Source organism: Drosophila subobscura, chromosome J (genome assembly GCF_008121235.1).
Source record: "Drosophila subobscura isolate 14011-0131.10 chromosome J, UCBerk_Dsub_1.0, whole genome shotgun sequence".
In the NCBI taxonomy this organism is placed as follows: Eukaryota; Metazoa; Arthropoda; class Insecta; order Diptera; family Drosophilidae; genus Drosophila; species Drosophila subobscura.
In genome coordinates, this window is record NC_048532.1 from 4,968,913 (window position 1) to 4,985,960 (window position 17,048).

Sequence of the window (17,048 nt, forward strand, 5' to 3'; positions counted from 1 at the left end):
CCATTGTTTGAGGAGTGGAAGCGAAAGGAGGAATCATTTGTCTTCTAATTATGATTTCAATGGATTGCCAAAATCAAAGAAGGCGTAATTCGCTCTCACCATCTCTGCGGACGGATGAGGCTCCCTAAAGGCGGCAAATCGAATCAAAGAAATAACAAACAAACAAATAAACAACAAAAAAACAGAAAACAGAAAAACAAAAATAAAAGAGACTCCACTCACCACTCACCATTGTTGATAGACAGGCTCAGGCTCCTGAGGAGACGCAAAAGGAGACCGCAAAACACACTCAGACAAAGGCTGGAGGCAGCGGGAATACAATTTGCACAAAAGAAGCGGAAAAAGCGATCAAAGAGGCACAAGAAAGGAGCGGAAAGAAGAGAATCGGCATCTCAAAAATATAAAGCAGGGTCTCTCAACACACATGTCCAATATTAAGCAAAAAACCTCAAAAGCCGAAACCCCTAACCCGAAACCATGCGGCCAGCTTAGGACTCCTTTTTCTTTGCCCTGAGCTCGTCATCTGCTTTGTTGCCGGGGCCACTGCGTCGTCGTCTTTAAGCGCTTTAAGCGAAAATTAAAACATTTCACGCCGCAGGAGGCAACATCAGACCCCAGCCAGGACAACTGCTTGGGGAGCGTCTTTGTACGGGTGTCTGTTGTACGGGTGAACATCTTAGAAACTTTATTGCTTATACGGCAGCTCTTTAATTCCGAATAAAGTTCTGTATCTCATAGCGGGGCACTTGGAATTTCTCTTTTGTGCCAAATTTCCCACTAGCTGCACTTAAAGTTTTCAGTTTTTTGTTAGTTCTAGTGTGTGTGGTGGGTAATTATTCAAAACACAATGCTTATCAGGTCCAGCAAACTGTGTCCACAGTTGGACACGTATTTGGAGCAGCCAGAGCCGCGCGTGCCCGCATCGGAGGCCTCATAGAGCTCGTCCACGTGCTGCAGTTGACGCTCTGCGGCACTCGTCGTTGGCCTAGCGCGAAGAGACGAAGAGGTAGAGAGGATGAACCCAAAGGTGATTAGCAGTGACCCCTGGACGACGGACACTCACATGAATAGAATTTGGAATATGCTGCCCAGTACCCCATTGTGGGCATCCAGGGGCGATTCGTTGACCTCGCAAATGGTTCGCAGCAGGCAGGAGGAGCCATTGTACCCATAGTGGGTCAGGTAGTTGATAATGCTGCGATAGAAGTCGTGGCGCCTGAACGGTATCGGGGATCTCATCGAGCGGCGTCTCACTTCGTTTTCTTCATCGGAGGCGCCGCCGTCACGTGCATTGATGGGTGTATAATTGCCAGGAACACCCATGAAGGGATCGTCAAGATCCCACTGAAAGAAATAGTATAGATTATATTGATCTATATTACCTTTTGGGAGGCACTCACCCTATCGATCCACTGATTGTAGGAGTCATTTGAGGGCAGCGCATAGTTGGACTCAAAGTTGAAGGCCATGTACACATTTTTGGGTGAAAGATCCAGCGGGATGGCCACAGCAGCCAGCAACTGAAAGCAAGTCAACATTTAGTTTAATTTAAATTTTGTTTTGGACCCAACTGTACCTACCCCAAACGATCCCTGGCGTGGAAAGAACAGAAAACCCTGCGAGAGCTCCAAACAGAGGATCATTAGGAGACCCAAACAAATTTGAAAGCGCGACGAACCCATCTTAAGGAGAGTTTTCAGCGAACTAAGTTGCAGTTGCAAATTGCACGTTGCACAATCAGTTAGAAGACAGCAAAAAATGGGCGTCAGAAATGGCAGCTTGGACGAGACTGCTCTCTAATGAGCGAGTGAGAAATGGCTTACGGTATCACACGGCAGCTAAAACAAAACCGGAATATGCAAGATTTACACAGTTACCACATGACCCCTCTCTGGGCGTCTCTTGGAGCGTCTTTGAGCGCCACAAACGGAGAGGCGAGAGGTGCTAATTGCTAGAATGTGTAACATTCTTCCACTCGCGAGAAAGTAGATGGCTTCTGGCTGTTTTTATTGAGAAATCAAAAAGAAAATTCGTGAGTTAGAAAAAGAACATTAAGAATACTTTTTAGTATCCACCTGCCAGAGCTGGCATTAACAACGCGCTGGGGAATCGCTCAGCAAAAATCATAAAAATAAGAACACAAATGAAATCCAGAATAGCAACCATTACGGTGGGCTGCCTCCTCTGCCAGATGCTGCACATGGCCATGGCCACTCTGGGCAGCCCATCCAAGCACGAGCGCAGCAAGAGAACGCCCATCCCCTGGCTGATCTTTCCCACAACCTCACCCACACGTGTCATGGTGAGCAGAGACCACAATCCGACCACAACCCTGATCCACTAACTCTTTCGATTGCTCCCGCAGTTCATTGGCGGCATTGGTTTACCCTTGGAGGATCTCAACTTTGAGGCCGTGACCACGGGCTATGTCCTCAAAGTGGAGTACTGGCTGCCCATCACGCCAGACGACTTGAGGACACCCACAGCCCTGCCCATTACACAGGTGGCCACGCCAGGCATCACCGGTGCCCGCAGGCAGCGGAAGCCCATGTTCGAGAACTTTCTGGTCGGCGTGGACGAGCTGGGCAAGAACACCAGGAAGATGCTGACGAGAACGAACAAAGTGCTGAGCAGCTATCGCTGGACCGTCTACAAGGGACTGGAGGGTCTGGCCGATCGCCTCGGCTACCAGGGCAGGATCTGTGTCCTGAAGAGCATTTGCGAGGCTGCCGAGGAACCCTTTCACTTTGCCAATGGCCTCTTGGCGGATCTCTTTCACATTCTGCTGTCGTAAGTAGAGGACAAAGATCAACCAGAACTCATCCTTATTCAGTTTTTCCCCTCCCTTACAGTCCCTCCTCTTCGGTGGACAAATTGTCGGAGCATGCGGACAATGAGTACTACTATGCCGAGAAGATGGGCCAGTCCGGTGCCGGCTGCGATCGGGTGTTCAAGGAGTGCCGCCTGAGTCTCCTGCAGCACTTCAGCGAGCTGCACCACAACTTGGATAAGGTCTTGTTTTGAGCTAATAAACCAAAAGTCCAACCAAAAACTTTCGCTCAGTGTTCTTCTTGGAAACGGCGATTAGAAACAAAGCAAGCCAAATGTGGAGCCCAGTCCGGGTGCTAATTGGGAGAACGTGAAGTTCTCTCTGAGGCCACAGTGACGTCCCACATATTGGTCAGACCTTTGGAGTCTAGATCGTGACTCAAGTGTGCCACATTGTCCAGTGTCTAATGGCACTTTCGGTTTTCTAATCAAAGAAAGTAAGAAGTTTTATTCGTTTGGTTGTTAAAGTGAAAACATTTTGATGGTCCCGCATCTAGTCATAATTTGCCTTTGAAGCTGTGTGGTCCATGTCTTAGTCCGTCAAGGATCTCAAAATGAATGCAAAACTGAATGTATTTCTTGTGATTATTGGTTTCCTCAATCTGGTTGATGGTTCTGTCTTCAATGACAGCCACAACCATCACAGTGAGAGTGAACTGCTGGTGCGTAAAGCCCGTTGGCTGCCGCTGATCTTTCCACGAGCGAATCCCACCAGAATGCAAGTAAGGAACTCCCCAATCGATCGAAGGAATGATCTCTTACGCTCCCTTCTTGACAGATGATCATTGGCTTTGGTATACCCGTGGAGGATCTCAAGATTGAATCCGTGCTCACGGGCTATGTGTTCAAGGCGCATTACTATTTGCCTTATTCCGCCAAACAATTGAGGATCAAGGATGTCCATGACATCACGGCCCGTAAGCTACCAGCGAATGCCACCATCTTCCAGAAGGTAATGCAGAAAACAGACGAAGAACTCGGTGTGTCCTCGTGGGATTTGGAAGAGAATGTTCAGGCGCTGGCCACCTATCGCTGGTCGGTGTACGAGGCCTTCCAGGCTCTGGCCATTCGCATGAACCTCCACGGACGAGATTGCATCCTTAAGAGCATCTGTGAGAGTGCGGCAGCTCCGTTCGATGACAGGAATGGCCTGCTGGGCGAACTACTCCACATCCTGCTCACGTAAGTTTTACCCCAACTAAACAGGGTTAGAGAGAGCTCTCTGCTAATACTCTTGTTTCTTCGTAGACCCTCCACTTCTGTGGATACTTTGTCAGAGCATTCGGACAACGATTATCTGCAGGCTGAACGCTTGGGCGCAGCTGGCACCGACTGCGATCAGGTATTCCAGAGGTGCCCCAAATCATTGCTGCAACACTTTAGCGATGTTCATCATTTGGGCAGCGAGTTCCTCCGAATGTTGGGCTGATCCTAAGTGTAGAATAGCTATAATATTGTGATAATTATTTTTAGATACCATCTAGAACACACACATCGCCCGGTGGAAGCTGCTTCCCAAACAATCTGAGAATGCGCTGACTTCCTCTGTGGATCATTTCATTTGTTGGGGCGTGAAATTTATGCAAATATCCGAAGATAATAACTCTTTTTGTTCGGCCTGTCCTGGTGTGGCATCAACCTACCCATCAAGCAACCATCTTTGGGTATTTTCTTAACGCTCGGGTGGTCTTTAGCTCCCGACTATCAAACCGTACGCATCTCCAGCGCTGCCTCTTTAGGGCCTATTGTCTTCTAATTCAATAATTACAGCTCGAGCTTTGGCTACCGGGCTGAAGGCGCGCCAGTGTTAGACAGCGTCTGTCTGGGGGGACCCACCACCATCTTTTGGGTCTGTGTCTTTCCCGTGTACCTGCGTACAAATAGGCGTTTAAATGCAAATGTCTGCGCTGTAATTAATACGCATATAATACGCGTATTATGCTAATGCCAATGTCATAATGACTCGAGGAAACCAACCAACAAAAAACACACACACAAAATATGCTTTTCACACTCAAAATGCAGCTCTTGGGGGTTTGGGTGTTCGGTTTTCGGGTTCAGTCATATATTCATCACTGTGCTGGACTGCATTGTTAATGGCCTTTACGTACTAATTAGCTTTGACAAAATACACACACACAAAAGACAAAGCTACTAAAAATTAGTCAGCTCAGTCTCTCGGGGGACTTTCTCTAATGAAGTTCCCCAGTTCCCAGGCACTTGTGCGTCGTCATAGACCTCTCTGTCTCTGTCTCTGTCTCTGCCTGTGTCTTTGTCTTTGTCTCAGTTTTTTGATGACAAGACTCTGATAAGCGTGCAGTGAGTGGAATATATTTTGACAGGAGCCACAGACGACGGACATTGGAATGAATGTGTCTGGGGAGCAGTGGAGCAAGATCGTAGGGATCCAAAACATAAACTAGACTCCCGAGATGCACCTTTCACAACTTTCATGTTGTGTTGTTGTGACTACCTTTGACCCCTTGCAGTCAGAGATCCGTTTTCGGGAGGGGAGGCTGGGCAATCATTTTTATTTTCATTGCCTTTCTTTGGAAACAATTTGTAGGAACATGCAACTTAACGAAGTAATCAGAGGCCAACTCCGAAAAGCGGGGGGGCCAGATGCTTATCCGATGCCAGGCCAGGCCAGCGACAACTATTTTATGGCCTGATGTGAGCAGGAGGAGCATGAGGAGCATGAGGAGCATGAGGAGCATGAGGATGAGGATGCTCCCTCTCTCTACTCGTATATGGCAAGTCTTGCTATTTTTGGTAACCCTTTTTGTTGCCTCGGGGGACTGGGAAGGAGAGTGGGTTGCTGCCTGGAATTTATGCTCTGTAATAATTCTTGGTGCACACAACTAAGTTGGTACGCAAAAAACAATGTAACAAATTGTTGTACCTGGGAGCACTCTGCGTATGCAAATTCACAGACTGCCAGAGAGTCAAGCGACACACAGAGGAGGGGTTAAAGTTCACTCTACACTAGACTCCACTCTACTCTGTAAAAGTCAATCCATTTCAGCTCATTTAATTCCCATCAACATAATCATCCGCATCCTCAGTCGATTGGTAGTTTTATCTCTCAATTCCAAATGAGTTTTGATGGCATTTCGCCCGTTTGATCTATATCGCTACTTGACTTTAACGGTTCATCTCTCTCTCTCTCTCTCAGTCTCTTTGGAGCCATAAAATTACAAAGATCTTATCTCGGAGTTCGTATATTTCATGCTAATTAAAAGATATTTGTTTAGCGATAAACAATAATTAATTGTGCTTATTTTTTCCCGAGCCTCCATCCACCTGTGCTCCGATTCTCAATTCATTCTCTCCCCCCTTTGGCGTTTCCCTGATTGAGTTGTACGTGTATCCCCATCCATCTATCTATATGTGGAATCAGTTTCAGGTGGTTTTGGTTGAAATAAACCAAATCAAAACCGTGGGATGGCTCTGCTCCTCTTCCCCTGAGACCATGACGTATGCACATTGTCATCATAACTCTGGCCATTGTCTCTGATTGTGGCTCTCAGACACTGTATCTTTTGCCTCTGCTTTTTGCATAATTCCATCTCTGGGTGCGTGGGTGAGTGTGTGTGTGAACTGCAGTTTATTATTTAAACAACGTGACTAAATTTACGTAGTGCAAAAGGAGCGCACAAGACACAGGGAAAAACACCCGCAGGTGGTAAAACAATAATAGTAAACGTTTGCACAGTGGCACAACAATAAACAAACACAATTTGGGGGAGAGCAGTGGAGTGTGCAAATGTATCTGGAAGCACTGTGCACTGTGCACTGTGTTCTGGCATATGCAAAGTGAGCGTGGCTTTGGCCCCAGACAATTTTCGCATGATAAATCGTTAAAGGAATATGAAAAACTCGCGAATTGTAACTGAAATAACATACAAAAAGATGGAGATGGCGATGGCGATGGTGATGTAGAGGGGTAGATAGCAAGGGCAACCCCTCCAACCCCCTCCCCACCATGGATACCTTTTGTTTATGCAAAAAGCTTCGCGGAATTGGCGCTACGTACGTGCCAAAGCATTTCATGGTCTGGCAACTTAATTCAGGAGGATGGCAGTCCAACCCAGCCCATCCTCCCATCCTCCTCCTGCCTGCCATATGTTTCCTTCGCTCCCTCCCATGTGCTGCCTCATGCGGGTTTCATTTCCATTCATCTTCTGTTTGCTGGCGTCTGTGCTAGTGTTTGTTTTTACCTCCCCCCTTCTCCTTTTCCCCCCTGCGCTCACGTGTAAATTTTCTCAAATAAATCATTAAAAGCTGCGCAGCGTAGGAGCTTCGCGGAGGCACATTGACATTGTCGGAAGCTTTTCAGCCCTGCCTCCTGCCAGACTAGAATCCCCTTGTCATAAGGCCGCCTCTTTTAATAGTAATCAACGTGGGAGTGCACATTGTATGCCCTGAGTCAGGGTGCATCTCTATTCATAGACGCCTCTCCGGCTGCCCATTCATAAAGTCCACATCCAGGCGCCGTGCCATTGCACTCAACTCAGCTCAAGGGAACTGCACGTATGTCAGAGTGTCCTTTCCCCCTGTGTCTCTGTGTGTGTGAAGAGGTTAGTTAGTGGCACTTTAGCGCTAAAGTTTATACATAAATTTGTCATTGGCATTCAGTTTGCCTTCCGTCTTCCGTCATCTCCTTGGGCTTTGGGGCAAACATTTGTCTGGGCTTTTTCTTTGGCCCGGCTTTCAGGGCTCTGGCATTCAAACGAGGTTTCCCTTTGACACTCATCCTCGTGCTCGCAGGTCTTTGGTCCGAGGGGGTTCAGGTGCTATTTTAATTAAATCCAGAGATTTCCTTAGAATTTCGGGGGGATGTACGACTCTAAAGTTGTTTCCTCCCTTCACACCTTATTTTTACGATTAACAACTCATTTTTCATGTGCAGTTCCACCCTCGGAGGCAGCATAATTTACAAGAAATCTGTTATTGTCTTGTTAGGGCATTAGCCTTGGCGCCAGCTGGCGTCAGATGCTTGGCAAATTGAGCGATCGTCGATGACTTGGCACCTTCCCCAGTCCCAAGTCCTTGCCAAGACCGCAACGCTACGCGACAGAACATGCACATGCCCCATGGAAACACAAATAAATAATCGAAAATGAAAAGCGCATCGAATGCGGCCACAGCTGTGTGGCATTCAAGCAATTTGCAATGCCCTTGCCGCGTTTTTATTGCACAATCACAAGCGAGAGAGAGAGAGGGCGCCTGGCACGCCCACTTCACGCATCGGGCCCACACACCTTTGAAGGGAACTCAATGTGCCGCACTTCACACCCAGATATCCAGAGATCCCCAGATATTCCGAACCATAGAGAATGATCCACAAACAGACAGAGTCCGACAGAGAGCATGATTCGGGGAATGGCTGGACATGGATGGGCGGGAAATGGGAATGATGGAAGGGATAGGATGGGATGGTGGGACAGTGGGAATGACTGTGCCTAATGCGCCGCTGCACTTGAGCCCACTGTTTGCTCAAGTTCATCTCTGACTGAAAATAAATTAAGAATTTTAATGCGGAAAACACAAAGGGAAAGAGAGTGGCAGTGGCAGAGGGAGAGGCCCATAGAGCTAGGAACCGACTCGACTTCATGCTTAATCAATATGTGTTGCAGGGGCTGCGCCTCTCCTTCCTTCTCTCACGCTCTCGCCTTGCCGGCGGATCCTTTGAACTGCCGCCAGCAGCCACTGTAATATTTAAACCAGATCAGATGAGATCAGTTCCATGCGCCGCCGCCGCTCTCTCTCTCTCTCTCTCTTACTCTCATTCTTAGAGCATCTTCGGGCTGCTCGTCTTCGGGTTCTGTTCTGGGTAAAATTATCACAGCTTTGCTAATGAAAGGGCAAACGAATGAAATTTTAACGAGCCCACAGAGTCGGTATCGCAGTCCTGCAGGACCTCCTGGGTTGTGTTTTGTCCCTAAAAGGTGATAACGCCGCCGCCGTCGATCCTGCCTATGCGCATCGAATTGAATTTAGGATTTTATGAATGTCCCTCGATTATTAACGTCTTTTTAGCGATTGAGCCTGCCTTTGGCATGGAAAAGTATTAGAGAAACAAGAGATTTATCCTTCCCGGCTGCAAATGGCTTTTGACATGTTTCCTACAGGTAATCCAGACCCCACTCATGGCTCATTCAAGACAGGTTTCATTCCACCCATTAGTTGAAACCAAACTTTGACTAACGCGCAGCAGGAAGCAGGCCACACCTTACCCAGCATTAGATGCGGTAACATCTACTGCTCATTATCATAGACATGGCTGGCATGGGATCGGGGGGAGGCTTAAGTTTCCCTTCGACATCCATCAGCCTCAGTGTAATCATTGGCAACATATGTTACCCGAAACTTATCCACCGACACACACGCACACACTGCTTCTCGTACAATGTCAATGTCACACACAGAAAATTATCACACTTGGGATTAGCTGGAAGAACACTCTGAACCTCAACCTCAACACTTAACACACACGCCGCCAGTCATCAGCCATGAGGCTTCAGGCATCAGGCATCAGCCACCAGAAAGAAAACTTCCGCTCCGTCTCCGTAAATCTTCGTCAAACATTTGTCCAACACCTACGCACCAAACACCCACGAATCCAAGAATCCGAGAAACCAAGAATCCAAGAACCCCATACCCTACCCATCTGTATGCAGATGTCTCTGCATATACGCGTACGCGTAGTATTTGGATTGTGATAAGAGACTTCCTTCAATCTCCTGCGATGCTGTTGGTCCTGAGATCCCGGCAATTTGTTTTTATCACCCCAGAGATAAGAGGAGAGCGAGAGATGCGCGGCTCGGCGAGGTGTTAGCCGCATTGCGGCAGGCGGCGGCTCTTCTGCTCTTCTTCTGCTCGCTTGGTGTGATATTTGACAGTCCAAAATGATAAGAATTATTTGCATTTTTGTGTCTCGTTGTGTGAGCGGCAACGACAACACAAACCACAGCTCGTTCTTCACGCGGTAATTTTTCTCATTAAAAGTTGTGGCCGCCAGTGAAAATTGTTGTCATTTAAAGTATTTTTTCCCCCCTGTTTTTCCCGCTCTGTACTCGTGTGTGTGTGAGATGGGGCTGCTGGCAAATAATTACCAGGACGTTTAAGCCACTCAGGCGAGCGTTGTGAAAATTCATAATATCCAACACCCAGGCCCTGGGTTTGGGTATGGCATTTTTTTTTTGTTCTTTCGGTTGCTGAATGGCTGTTCCGGGCACTTGCGGGTGGCATTTTCCGCATAAATCCTTTCATTCCGTTGGGTTCGCTCTGAACAGAACACAAAAAAAGAGAAGAACGAACACAAACTGCTGTGGCATATGAACGAACGAGTACACAATGAAAGAAAGGATGTGTTTGCTCTTGGGTTATTGTTCCCTCAGACACACAGACAGCGAGAGAGAGATATATGTACATATAAATGGGATGCATATAGGAGCGTACATAATTAAGCTGTCGAGGATTATTTTGATGTGTCACAGGGCGACATCAGGCAGCTGATGATAGCCGGAGGTCCTCCAGCTCGGTGTCCCCAGCTCATTTAAGCCAACTTTTGTTTTGCATTCAGTCATTGCGGTGAGAAATCCAACAGATGAGAACATTAAAGCGAAATGAAATTCTGTCCCCCGAGAATTTCAATTTTGATTCTCCCGTCAAAGGTCTCTTCTCGGTCTCCCTCGAAAGGTGTTAGTTTTCTTAAGCTACTTAATGAAAGTTCCTAAGGCCATTACACGAAACGATCATAAAGATCTCGAAGCTCAGACCCTCTCCCAATCAATAACAATTTTTCACAACTTTTCTTTCAAGGCATAAACAACAAATTTCCCCCCTTTGTATTAACAAACAAAGGAGCTCCCCAAAGGCAGAAAAAAATGATATTTATGTTGTCATTTATGTAAAAGAAACCACAAGAAATGCCATCAAATGGAAAAAGACGAGCGCCTAACATGCGTGTAAATTATAATGCGAATCAAGTAAAGTGACTGAGAAGGGCTCCCAGCATAGCACAACCCAAGCCCAGCCCAAGCCTTTCCTAAATTAAATAATTCCTTTGTTCGCTCCTCTCTAGCGACATTTGCATAAGACCATAAAACGACGAATTCTGTCAGCGGGGGGGCTACCCGCTACAAAGCAAAACCCCAGACAATCTGACGACCTATTGAACCCGGAGAACCCAAAGCAGGAGAAAGAGTTGAGCCACGGCTCAGAGCTGTTTAAATTTCATTAGCTTCGATATGAGATACAGAGAGAGAGAGAGAGAGTCAGGGACTACTGTCCCAAAGGCGAACCCATTGGAAATGCTAATGAATGACTGTCTTTGGAGACTGTGGCTCTAGCTCCCCGGCTCTCTGGCTACTACCTGGTCACCTGCCAACGCCTGCAACTGCCAGGCACAACTTCTGTCACCTTCCGCTATGCCGACAAAGGCCAGACCTGGGTCGTACTCCGACCAGGACACACAATGCACATGCATTCGTAATGAGTTTGACTTGGGGCCGTGCCAGGCCAGAGCTGCTCGTACTTTGATTTCGAATTAAATGTTAATAAGTTCAACTCTTTGGCACTCTTCGAACTGCACTCGAAGACTGTGTACCCACTATTTCGAGACTATTTCAATCACTCTGTCGCTGACGCTTTCCCCTCCCTCTGGAGAGCGACCTTTGAGGGCGGAAATGTGACCACCATTTAAATGCTAAACAGCCATCAGGCACCTCTCGGTCTCTCGCTTCTCCATTGTCTTGGAATGTTTTATCAAATCGCATAAATTATTCGTTTAGGTGAAATGTGCACTCTACAATTTCCGGCTTTCGATTGCGGGGAGAAGACTTAAATAAACTCAAACCGATAACAGCTATGAAACATAAAAGATTTCTTTCTCGTGTGGTCTAAATATTTGTGCCACAGCTAAGGTTTCCTTCCCCTTTAATACTCAATAGAATGATCATTAAATTGTAAGCCAATAAGCAATAAATTGAAAGAAAGTTCAGTTCCAAGGAAGTTCGAATCTGTTCGTAAAGAAACAATCATGGAATTTTCTTGGAAATACTAAAGATCTCTAAAGAGTTCTAAAGAGTTCTGCGTAAATTCGGACAAACTTAAAGTCTGACTCACTGAATCCTTAGCTCAACGTTCATGGGAATAGTCACACATGTTTGTGGCTTTCTCTCCCATCTAATCGATTGCTTAACCATGACCTACGCCCGGAGAGTGACTAACCTTGAACCCATCATCTAACTGTTTGTTCTGCATACCCATCTAAATGGTCTGCAATTTTTTTGACGGAAGCAACCCACATATGTATGTATATGAATGCTCCAAGTTCGGAGTCCCCAGTCTAATCAAAGTTCTTGTCGCTCGAATCAAACTCCAATTACGTTTAAATGCCATGAAATGCTATTTGATTTGGTTTTATTTCTTCTTGTTTGTGCACAACCCGTAATTACCAACAATTTTCAGTTGGCCGTGTACTTCTCACCGCCGATTATGAGGAGAGAGAGGGAGAGAGAGCGAGAGCGGACTGGATGCGTGCTGGAAAATTATATACCCCTGCCTGCCCGTCGCCCATTAGGGAGCACCGAAATTCAAAGTTTAGACTTGACTTGGTGGCATTTAAGGGGAACTCAAAGTCAAATGACATTTGTCACGCAACCATTCAACTGGGTATTTTTTTTGTTACCGAGTCAAATGCAGACGAGGCCGATTAACTTTGATTTCGTATTGAACTTCTTGTGAGGAGAGCTTAATTATACGTCAAAGGACCTTCCTTACCTCCAAATGCAGACAACGCTTCGTTGGTTTTAATAACTTTCAGCAGGGGCAAAAAAAGTTCCAAGTTTCTGCTCTGCACTTTATGCTCTGAGTCAAGGTAAACTTTATTCTTTTTCGGCGGTCTTAGCTCATTAATCACAAGCCACAAAGGCATCCAGCGAGTCCGAGCTTAAGCTGGAAGTTTCGGAGCTCAAGAAGAAGGCAAATATCAGAGCTCCGAGGGGTAGGTCCTTGCCTGCATTGAAGTCTAACAAATCAACGTGCAATTTGCTCATTGAACTATGATCGGTTTGGTTCCCGCAGCTCCTTCCTGCTGCTCCATGAAATAAAAAATTAAAGTGGAAAGTTTGGGTGGTGGGACGCAGAGGGGCAGGGAGTTTTGCAGGATGTGTGTGTGGGCGTGGACTGCCAAACTTGATGACATAAAACTTCTGCTGGGGCTGCGTAAAGTAAAGTTCGCTCTTTCTGAGAAACTTTTGCGTGATTTATAACGCATGCAAGACGACGCGAGAAGAGACGAGTGGAGAGTGGAAAGTGGAGTGGAGGTTGTGGCGTGGTAGGGCAGGAGGCTACATGGGGGTAAGGAAGACACGTTTTCAATAAACTTTTTGCCTAGACATATTCATATTTTATGCATAAATTCACACAAATGACATTCGAAATGGCCAAAGAAAGCTGCAATTGAAATGCAAACTTCAGTTCGTTGAGTGTCCTCACAATTAGCGATCAAAATGGTCTGGCTATGAATAACTGAAGAACTTCTTGGCATGGCATTGAGCTGGTTTAATGGATCGGAAGCAAAAGTTAAGGCAAGTAATCTGAGGCTCCGAGTTGGTTGAATTGATCACTGGAACATGGCTGGCAGTCCAAGCCTAGATATGTGGGATCTATGAACGATTAGCTAGGTTCAGCTGGGGTCAGTACTTGTACCACTTCTGATAGGGGTTCTGCACATAAGAAGATCGATATTCCTGGTTTGATATCAGAGCTGGCGGCGCCCTTAATACGCAGCCACACACACGCCTTGTACAAACAAAAGTCCCTTCCTTCCCTTTGGGTTTTTGTGTTCCCTCTCGAAAATCAGTTTCCACCTGCATCCTTTTCGGGGGAACCAACCAGCAACTGTATCTTCAGCCCTTTGCGATGGAGCAGCAGGTATAAAACGCGTGCCCAGACTTGGGTTCGTTGTGTGTCTCCTTCGATTAGCATTTGAAATCATTAGCCGGGCTATTCGGGCCTGGTCGAACTGGTTTTGGTTCTGGGCCCTGACCTGCAAGGTGCATTCTGGAACCGCATTCGTGGTCGACCGACCAACATCATCATCGTTCACATCGTGGCATTTATCTGGCTTTGTGCATCTTCTTTTGCCTCTCCGTGTTCTCCCTCTCTTTGTGTGTGTTTTGTTTTCATTCTTCTCACTCGGCCCGTTTTTGGTTTTACAGAATGCCCAGCGGCGTCAAATTTGTAAATGCACCTGGATTTCCACGTTGTTCTTGCCTTTTGTCTGTCTGGTTTGGCTTTCTTCTCTGTGTCTGCTGGGACTTCAAACACAGGCTGAGACAGACACTCCGATGTTTGCTTTTTTGAAATATGTACGAATGTTTTTGTGGGCATTACTCTGAGGCTCGTTGGGTTATCCTTTGACATTGCAGCCGTTCGGGAATCATCATCCATCAAAAATGATTGCCGAAAGATGTTTCTTGTGATTTGAATTTCAAATGCCAGGCCATTCAATTAGTTTAATTGCAACTCAGCAGGTGAAACTCTATTTAGCAATCGTTTTTAGGGGTTTTCTTTTTGCGATTCCCGCACAAAGCTGTGGGTGTAGGCAGAGCACTAAAGGATACCTAAAAGTAATTAGCAGACGCTGGATATTGCATGGAAATGGAGAATAAAGATTCACTTAGGTAAGGTAAACCCTCAAGGGAACAATAATCTTTCCATTCCGCAACTACTGATGATCGTGTATGAGTTTCACCATTATTTAATGATATTTCCCCAAATTATTCATTGATAAAACTTTATTCTCTGATAACTCTCAGCTCTCCCACAACACCTCAAAACTTTCTTTGTCTATCGCAGCTCTAAATAGCCTAAAACTAATAACTGCACATGTTTTCACCCGTCAGCAGTTAGTTGCCTTCTAATCTGATGGAATTCCCACTTCAAGCTGGCCGCCGAAAACATACATTTAATATGGGAATATGGGAAAGCTCATGTTTAGGGCTCGGACAACCTGTTTTCGTGGCTGTTGCTGCTATCAAGAACCACATTAATAATGTCTTTGGCCGGTGGAAATTAAATTTGTGGATCAAATCACTGGCCGTATTTCAATGATAAAGTTTATTAAATATTCCCCACCGACAACGAGAGAACCTCAAGCGACTGGCGGACTCGACTGAATGTCGATAATGTCAATCGCGGGGCACTCTGCTTCGTTTTTTGGGGTGCCTGCCTATCTAGTCGGGCTTATCTAAACTGAAGTTTCTTTTAATTAAAAGCAAAGCAAACCCAAAACAAAGCCCAGAGCCAGCACAACGTAGGTCTGGCCTCTGTGCCAATGACCCGCATATGTCTTGGCCCGGCTCCAACGGACAGAGCTCTACGCTCCGCTCTCCACTTCTTCGCTGCTGTTGGCAAAGACAAATGCAGTAATGCACCGACACATTATTCATGCCGTTATCAGCTGAACGGTCGCTGTCTTGGACTTGGAATCGGAATCGGAATCCCGAGCTGTGGACCAAAGAGCCAGCACATGGGAGTTGAAGGTGAAATATATGCGTGCCACGTTTCAAGCCGAATTCGATTCCCGCTTGGCAATTGGCCAGCTACTGGTCTGGCCTGCTCTGTCCTGGCTATCAGTGAATCAGTTCCTATGCTGCTCAGGGAAATAGTTTTCAGCTGGAAATCGTGGCAACTATTTTGGCAATTTTAATTGTATATAATCTTGGGCAGCAAGGCGGGAACACAGTACAGGGTACAGGGCACACACACTGAGAGGAAAACACTTTCCCATTCAGGCAGGAATGCACCTGCAAACGTCAAGGCTAAAAGTGGATAAGGATCTCGGGCTGAAGCTGAAGCTGGAACTGTAGGAAATACCTTCACGCATTGTCCTGGGACCTGACCCCATAATTTCTTTAATCGCTTGCGTGTGCTCTTCGACGGACATTGAAACAGGTTCTCATTACCTTTTTTTGAGTGTTTTCTTTTTCGTTTTTAATAACGGACATCAAGTTTGGATTTCGAGGCGGGTCTTATCCTTAAAGGTAGCCCCGGCTAAGGCCCAGGTTCGGGTATCTTTCGCTTACCTGTCGTCCACTCATCATCATCATCTCGAGATATTGTCTCTGATGGATTTCTCTCCCCTCACCCTTCCGAGAAATGTATTAATTAAAGCAAACTACTGGCTCCCAGACAGGTTCTGCTCTACTTCTGCTCGCTGATGGCTCGTTGTAATTGCAGTGATTTTTCCTCTCATTGTTACAATTTTGCTGATTTTGATGAGTGGCTGTCAATGGTGGAACACGGACCCAGACCCCTCGCCGAGTTGATTGTCGAGTTGTTAAGTGTGTGCCTTTAGAGAGGTCTATCAGGCGAAGGTCTAAAGATTGTGGTTAGCTCTAAGCTATGTATAATAAAATTAAGAGCTGATTATCGAAGCGAAATGGTAAAAAAGGAGGTACTGTCAATTAAAGTAACTAAAATGTGTATTAAAAATGATATTCGATGAGAGTTAAACGAATTTCGTGGACAATTTTAATAGGAAAATTTATGAAAAGTCTAAGCCTAATTTATGTGGCTATAAATCAAAATCGGAACCGGTCTTAGAACCCATTCCTTTCTTGCATTTCTAACAATTTGTCTCAGCCAACTTCCTGTGTCATCTTCTGGCCACAAAAGTCTTCCGCAAAACATTATCCACGCTTATTAGGCCGTGACATAATGCTACCGGATATGTATGTATCTTTACCAAACTACTACCTGCCCCGGAGGGTACTCCCTTGTTGGCAATGGAAATCGAAACCCGATCGAATGCCACATTGAATGCAATCGCCGGATGACAGGGCATTCGTTGCTCATTGTTGGCCAATTTCATGACAATTTTTCAGCAGCAGCAGCAGCCATGTCTGCAGGGGATCTACCAGTCTCCCAGTCATGAGAACACCTTCCCAGACAAACATTCTCAAAAGTCAAAGATTGTACATTTGTTTCATATTTACTTGGCTGAGGCAGCTGTGCAATTGGATTTGTTGCCCAAGAATCAAGGGAGAGGGAACGAGGGAGGGAGCAGAGTGGTGGACCATCAATGTCATGCATACAATTGTGAATGACACATAAAGATTGGAACCGACAGCAAGGATAGGAGGGATAGGGACCTCCTCCCTCTGCTCTGGCCATTGTTGTCCTGGCCATTGGCAAATCTTGCG

The 17,048-nt window shown here is 46.2% G+C and overlaps 3 protein-coding genes across 3 annotated transcripts; 2 read left to right on the forward strand and 1 right to left on the reverse strand.

Moving 5' to 3' along the window:
- Window positions 1–657: 657 nt before the first annotated feature.
- LOC117893371 lies at window positions 658–1,725 on the reverse strand. Its single transcript, XM_034799964.1, has 4 exons — window positions 1,581–1,725; window positions 1,401–1,520; window positions 1,064–1,344; window positions 658–985 (listed from the first exon to the last, which is right to left on the reverse strand). The coding sequence occupies exons 1-4, from the start codon at window positions 1,680–1,682 to the stop codon at window positions 838–840; spliced, it is 651 nt and encodes a 216-aa protein (XP_034655855.1). The 5' UTR covers window positions 1,683–1,725; the 3' UTR covers window positions 658–837.
- A 285-nt stretch (window positions 1,726–2,010) lies between these two features.
- On the forward strand, window positions 2,011–3,068 carry LOC117893370. The gene is made up of 3 exons (XM_034799963.1): window positions 2,011–2,302; window positions 2,366–2,790; window positions 2,853–3,068. The coding sequence occupies exons 1-3, from the start codon at window positions 2,144–2,146 to the stop codon at window positions 3,022–3,024; spliced, it is 756 nt and encodes a 251-aa protein (XP_034655854.1). The 5' UTR covers window positions 2,011–2,143; the 3' UTR covers window positions 3,025–3,068.
- Window positions 3,069–3,355: 287 nt separating this feature from the next.
- On the forward strand, window positions 3,356–4,258 carry LOC117893373. Its single transcript, XM_034799967.1, has 3 exons — window positions 3,356–3,551; window positions 3,608–4,011; window positions 4,078–4,258. The coding sequence occupies exons 1-3, from the start codon at window positions 3,384–3,386 to the stop codon at window positions 4,256–4,258; spliced, it is 753 nt and encodes a 250-aa protein (XP_034655858.1). The 5' UTR covers window positions 3,356–3,383.
- The last annotated feature ends 12,790 nt before the right edge of the window (window positions 4,259–17,048 follow it).